This window comes from Gopherus flavomarginatus, chromosome 6 (assembly GCF_025201925.1).
Source record: "Gopherus flavomarginatus isolate rGopFla2 chromosome 6, rGopFla2.mat.asm, whole genome shotgun sequence".
NCBI classification, from domain to species: Eukaryota; Metazoa; Chordata; order Testudines; family Testudinidae; genus Gopherus; species Gopherus flavomarginatus.
The window spans coordinates 140,131,074-140,137,498 of record NC_066622.1 but is presented as its reverse complement, the minus strand read 5'-3'; the positions used below and the strand labels follow the sequence as shown (position 1 = coordinate 140,137,498).

At 60.1% G+C, this 6,425-nt stretch overlaps 1 protein-coding gene across 1 annotated transcript; it reads left to right on the top strand.

Moving 5' to 3' along the window:
- The first annotated feature begins 206 nt into the window (after window positions 1-206).
- Window positions 207-5,692, top strand: SLC25A28 (solute carrier family 25 member 28). The gene is made up of 4 exons (XM_050958828.1): window positions 207-570; window positions 1,700-1,928; window positions 3,473-3,529; window positions 5,090-5,692. The coding sequence occupies exons 1-4, from the start codon at window positions 283-285 to the stop codon at window positions 5,605-5,607; spliced, it is 1,092 nt and encodes a 363-aa protein (XP_050814785.1). The 5' UTR covers window positions 207-282; the 3' UTR covers window positions 5,608-5,692.
- Window positions 5,693-6,425: the final 733 nt, after the last annotated feature.

Below are 6,425 nucleotides of genomic sequence, written 5' to 3'. Positions count from 1 at the left end.
TACTGGCTAGTAGGCGTTGTGGATGACTGTGCCGTTGAGAGCGACTGCCCAATGGGTACTGGGCATGTATGGAGGTTAGCGCACGGCTAACCAATAGGTATTGTCGGTAGGCGGGCGGATGGCGAGACTGTCCAATAGAGGTTGCCGATGGGCGGGGCGTACCTTGTGCTGGCCAATAGCCGCTGAGGGGGCGTGGCAGGCTGAGCGGGCGCCTCCGGCCGTTCGCGGCCCGTAGCTGATACGGCGGCTCCCGGAGCTGGATCGGAGGCCCCGGCCGGCACCATGGAGCTAGGGGCGGGCGCGGGGACGGGCGCGGGCCCCGGGGGCGGGACGGAGCCGGGCCGCATCCTGCTGCTGCTGCTGGGCGGGGGCCATGGCTGGGCCCGGCGGGGCGGGGCGGAGGCCGAGCCCGGGCCCGGGGGCTCCGAGGCGGCGCGGAGGCCGGAGCCCGGCTCTGACCCTGACTACGAGGCGCTGCCGCAGGGCGCCGCGGTCTCCACCCACATGCTGGCCGGGGCCGTGGCGGGGGTGCTGGAGCACTGCGTGATGTACCCCATCGACTGCGTCAAGGTGAGGGGCCGGGCCGGGACCCTTCTCCCGGGACCGGCCCTTAGCCTGGCCCGGCGTCCCGCCTGGGCTCTGCTGCCCGACCGGGGGGGGACAGGCCCCTTCTGGCTGGCCCGGCGTCCCGCCTGGCGCTGCAGCCCGACCGGGGGGGGGACAGGTCCCTTCTGGCTGGCCCGGCGTCCCGCCTGGGCTCTGCTGCCCGACCCGGGGGGACAGGCCCCTTCTGCCTGGCCCGGCGTCCCGCCTGGGCTCTGCTGCCCGACCGGGGGGGACAGGCCCCTTCTGGCTGGCCCGGCGTCCCGCCTGGGCTCAGCTGCCCGACCCGGGGGGACAGGCCCCTTCTGGCTGGCCCGGCGTCCCGCCTGGGCTCAGCTGCCCGACCCGGGGGGACAGGCCCCTTCTGGCTGGCCCGGCGTCCCGCCTGGGCTCAGCTGCCCGACCCGGGGGGACAGGCCCCTTCTGGCTGGCCCGGCGTCCCGCCTGGGCTCAGCTGCCCGACCCGGGGGGACAGGCCCCTTCTGGCTGGCCCGGCGTCCCGCCTGGGCTCAGCTGCCCGACCCGGGGGGACAGGCCCCTTCTGGCTGGCCCGGCGTCCCGCCTGGGCTCAGCTGCCCGACCCGGGGGGACAGGCCCCTTCTGGCTGGCCCGGCGTCCCGCCTGGGCTCAGCTGCCCGACCCGGGGGGACAGGCCCCTTCTGGCTGGCCCGGCGTCCCGCCTGGGCTCAGCTGCCCGACCCGGGGGGACAGGCCCCTTCTGGCTGACCGGGCGTCCCGCCTGGCGCTGCAGCCCGACCCGGGGGGACAGGCCCCTTCTGGCTGACCCAGCGTCCCGCCTGGCGCTGCAGCCCGACCCGGGGGGACAGGCCCCTTCTGCCTGGTCTGGCGTCCCGCCTGGGCGCTGCAGCCCGACCCGGGGGGACAGGCCCCTTCTGGCTGACCGGGCGTCCCGCCTGGCGCTGCAGCCCGACCCGGGGGGACAGGCCCCTTCTGGCTGACCCGGCGTCCCGCCTGGCGCTGCTGTCAGGGCTCTCCAGCCCATCCCCGAGCGGCATGAGGAGAACCGGGTACCGGGGCTGGGCTGTCCACAGGGTCATTCAGTGCGTGTAACACCTGTTTCTTGCTACACTTTCAGACGCGGATGCAGAGTTTGCAGCCGGAGCCTGCTGCCCGCTATCGGAACGTGCTCGAGGCCCTGTGGCGGATCGTGCAGACAGAGGGTTTCTGGAGGCCGATGCGGGGCATGAACATCACGGCCACTGGGGCCGGCCCTGCCCATGCCTTGTATTTCGCCTGCTATGAAAAGTTAAAAAAGACATTGAGTGATGTTATCCATGCTGGGGGCAATAGCCATGTGGCCAATGGTATTGATCCTTCCTGCACCGCTTCCCTGCACCACCATCCCTGAGGGGCTAGAGCAGATGAGGGCAGCTTTGCTGGCTGGGGCAGTAAAGTCAAGGGCAGGGGCAGCCCCAGAAGCCAGGTCTCCTGTGCCCCCCCAGGATTATTCAGTAGAGATCAGTCTGATTGTCAGAGCGGTTTCTGTCCCCTGCCTGGTTACCATCTCCCAAACACTGCCCTGACCTATACCTGCATAACTCTATACCAGCCCTACTGGAGAGCTCTCTGTCCACTCCTCTGCACTGGCTGTAAGGCAGGCAAGGGCTGTGCAGCAGTGGCTACGGTGAATCAAGGGGAGAGTATGAGTGGTACTAGAGGTGCTTACTACTGTTTAGACCTATTCATGGGACCAGATGCAGCAATGGGGAAAATAAATGTGGCCCAGCTAATGGGAGGGGGGAGCAGGGTGTGTGTGTGTTAGTTCTTTGGGCAGTCAGGAATAGGGGCTGAGTAGGGGCCAGGGCTTCCTCTGTGGCTCTCCAAGGTGCTGTAATGTCACTGATTTCCTCATCCAGCCCAGGACACGGTTTCCTTGGTGATGCTGTGCCAGGGTGATGGTGGCCAACGGCCAGAGAGTCGTGACTGGTAGTAGCGGCCAGGGCTGATGCTTAGTGCGGTGGGCTTAAAGCATTAGACATGCTGCACTTAGGCTGGTCTGCTCAAAATGGAGCAGATGTCCTAAGCAATGTCCTCTCTCCAGTCACTAGCTGGCCGCCCATCTGTGCAGTGCTCTGGTTCCACATCATCCTTCCCTACCAGTCCCAGCGCTGGGCAAGGGGAAGTGCTGTACTCGTGCCTGCACCTGTTCTTAGACCTGTCTGAGATGTTCCCAGGTATCTGGCTTTGAGGAACAGGTTAGTGGGGCTGAGAGCTGGCCAACACCTGCCCCCTGCTCACAGCAACACCTGTGGATGGGAGCTGCCTGCGGGACTCCCCCTCATCTCTAGCTGGGATTGACTGCAGCATTGTGGGTAGGTAGAGTGGAGCAGGGTTCAGGATACAACCCTCAGCGTTCCCGTGCCTCATTCCCAGTGGAGCTTTTGACTTTCTCTGGTTCCCCATGCTGCTGTGCTTGAACAGATTTGGGACTCATTGGACCTGCCTTGGAGGGTGTATTTCACCCTGGTGGATACATAGGGATCCTGACTATGGAGTGGTTTCTCACTCTGGGACACAGTGAGGCAGGGTCCCTGTGAGTCTGTTTGCATCTTCTCTCTAGTAGGTGCTGGGATTAAGTGAGGCCTAGTTGTCTCCATAAGGACCTGGCAGATTATTGCACTTCCCCTCAATTTGTGGGTTCTGAAGCTAGGGGTTCCTGGCATCTGGCCCTCTTCTTGGGCAGGATGTGGTGGCTGCATTAGAAATTTACCAATCTTCTCCTTTCTGGTAGTGGAGCCCTGGCAGTGGGTGTGTCTCCCTCTTCTCTGGCGAGGGGCTCTGGAGCTCAGTGGAGCCTCAGGTCTCTCGTCTTCTCCTCCCCTCACATGTGTCAGTTCTTGTTTTACAGGTGCAGCGGGGTGTGTAGCAACATTGCTCCATGATGCAGCTATGAACCCTGTGGAAGGTAATGATGACCCCGTGCCTACTGCAGGGGAGGCTTGGTAGGCAGGGGTGAGGATGTGTGTTGCTTCCTCTGTGAGGGAGCTGATTTCATAACTGTGCTGTGCTCCTGTCTGTGCCACCAGGGGGCGCTCTCCTCATTCTGTCCTAACTAGGGAGAGTCCTGCAGAGAGCAACATCCCCAGCCTAGGGCCCAGGCCTGGGTAGCTAGTTCAGTGGTATCCATTTAAGGAGTTGGATTAGCCAGAAGGTTTCTATTCTAGGAAAAAGGAGCCAGCCTCAGCATGGGGAATCTAGGGGCAGTGAGTGAGGGAGCTTTGAACCCTTCCCCCCAAGGGGCTTGTCATGAGGATCAGCAGAAAAAGTGACAGCTCTAGTTAGCGGATCTGAATTCAGAATACCAGTGATTTGGGCTGTGGTGAGTGCAGTTCTCACCTGGGCCCACCTGTGCTGAGGGTGTGAGTGCTGGGAGAAATTGCTCTGTGGAAGCAACCTTCCCTCAAGGTCCTGAATCCGCTTTGCAGGGCGTTCCTAGGAGAGCCTTCGCAAACCCAGGGTTGTGAGTTCAATCCTTGAGGGGGCCATTTGGGGATTGGTCCTGCTTTGAGCAGGAGGTTGGACTAGATGATCTCCTGAGGTCCCTTCCAACCCTAATAATCTATTATTATTAACTGCATACTTGCAGCCAAATGCCTCGTGAGTCTGAGTGCACCTGCAGAGGCAAAGAGCTGGGCTTGCCCATTGCTTGGATGTTACTCCCCAAGAACATGCAGGTGCTTTTGGCTCAGTACAAGACATTCCCTCCCTGTGGTGGGACTGATCCCTATTCTCCACACTTGGGTGTGCTCTGGCTCTTTCTGCAGGACGTGGGGTGGTAGGCCTGGTGTCCCGCCAAAATTCCAGCTGTGTTGTTTGCGTTCTGTCTCCTAAATCCCCCTGCTGTCGCAGTCAGAGAGTTTTCTGCTCTGCTGTGTAGAGCTGGAGTTTGGCTCTTGAACAGCTGCTGTTTTCCACTTGGAAGTGATCAGGGCTGTGGCTGTAGATGAGCGCATGTATCTGCTGGCTGAATTAGTGAAATGCTTGGGGATATTCTGGGATGGAAGATTCTGTAGAAATGCATGGATGTGCCCAGATGCTGCAATCCATCTGAGAGACGGACTGATGTTCTCTGACTGCCTCATAGGTCTGTAACAATGGAGGGAGGGATTGGTCTCCCCCAAGGAAAGACGTAGATGCTTGGTGCTGAGTTCAATGTGCGAATGCTGACTGAAGTGAAGTGTAGCAGCCCTTGGGTGTGCAGCCAGATACTAATACAGGGAGGTAGCTGGCACCCAGCAAAGAGCTGTTCTAGCTAGATTCCTGGCTGGGTGTGGGGCTGCTGGGAGATACTGATCTTGAACCAGGGTTTTTCTGGTCTTAGTTGTCAGTGGTCTCTGAAGCCAGTGAGAATAGAAACCAGGGAGCTCCCTAGCCCATACTCATCCTTTCTCTCTCTCGTTATCCCCTCGATGGCTTGGCCACTGAACGCTGTCGCTGACTGCTTGCTGCTGCCATCTGCCCCAAGTGATCAAGCAGAGGATGCAGATGTACAACTCACCGTACCAGCGGGTGACGGACTGTGTGCGGGCCGTATGGCGCAACGAAGGGGCCAGGGCCTTCTACCGCAGCTATACAACCCAGCTCACCATGAACATCCCCTTCCAAGCCATCCACTTCATGACTTACGAGTTTCTGCAAGAGCAGCTCAACCCCCAAAGACAGTATAACCCTGGCTCCCATGTGGTCTCAGGGGCGTGCGCAGGTGCTGTGGCCGCTGCTGCTACCACGCCATTGGACGTTTGCAAAACGCTGCTCAACACCCAGGAGTCCCTGGCCTTGAACTCCAACATCAGTGGACATATCACAGGCATGGCCAATGCCTTCAGGACGGTGTACCGAGTGGGCGGTGTGACCGCCTACTTCCGTGGGGTACAGGCCCGGGTCATTTACCAGATGCCCTCCACAGCTATTGCTTGGTCTGTGTACGAGTTTTTCAAATACATCCTCACCAAGCGCCAGGAGGAGCGCCGGTCTGGGAAGTGAGTCAGAGCTTGGCCCTGCTCTGGGCCCACATAATCTCCCCTCCCTGCCTCTGCCTCTCGGTGTCGCCCTTTGGTTTGGTTTGTGCTGGAGATGGGGACGCAGGAAAGCCCTTGGGTTCTGGCAAGGTCATCTCTTGCCTGGGGCTGCTGCAGCTCTGCTCAGACAGCACAGCCTGCCCCTGTCCCCAGAACCCTTGAGTGATGTCATCCCGGAAGCTACAGCCCAGGTTACCTGCCCTTGAATTTCCACTAGGAGTTGTGTTCCTGCTCTTCCCCTACCAAATCTCCTTGAACCTAAAGCTTTATCTCTCTGGAGATAACAAACACCATGACCCACCACTGTCAAGTCAAAGCTCAGGTGCTCAGGAAAGGTCCTTGCCGTTGCCTGGAGTGCCAGGGGCTGTTGCCTGGAGTGCCAGGGGCTATTGGCTGGTTTCTGGCTCGGGGAAGTGTAAGCTTAGCCGTTGTCTAGCAGCACGCACACACAGGTGCACACCTGACACCAACCACCCTGTTGCCAGCTGGCAGGAAGGATTGCCTGGGAGGGGAGTTCATAGATTTGTGGTTGTTCCTACTCTTGGCACTTCCAATAAAGAATTCTGCTTTATTGACATGTCCTTTGTTACTCTTGTAAAGCCCAGCTCCTGGGGTCTGGCTTGGGGCCTTTCAACAGCTCTTCAGCCAGTGTTATGCAGTTGTACAGGCTGTGGATGGTGCTTTCATCTTGCATGATGGGGAGATGTAACTAACTCTGCTGAGCTGCTGAAAGCTCCCCGCCTGGAGCTGGTAGGGGGGAGAATGTAGCAGGGGAGTTGGGAA

Bases quoted from the DNA above. Each gene is read 5' to 3' on its own strand.
- SLC25A28 (XM_050958828.1), top strand. From the start codon at position 283: ATGGAGCTAGGGGCGGGCGCGGGGACGGGCGCGGGCCCCGGGGGCGGG. The intron at 1,929-3,472 runs GTATTGATCCTT...CTTGTTTTACAG, and splicing joins CAATAGCCATGTGGCCAATG to GTGCAGCGGGGTGTGTAGCA. The intron at 3,530-5,089 runs GTAATGATGACC...ATCTGCCCCAAG, and splicing joins AGCTATGAACCCTGTGGAAG to TGATCAAGCAGAGGATGCAG.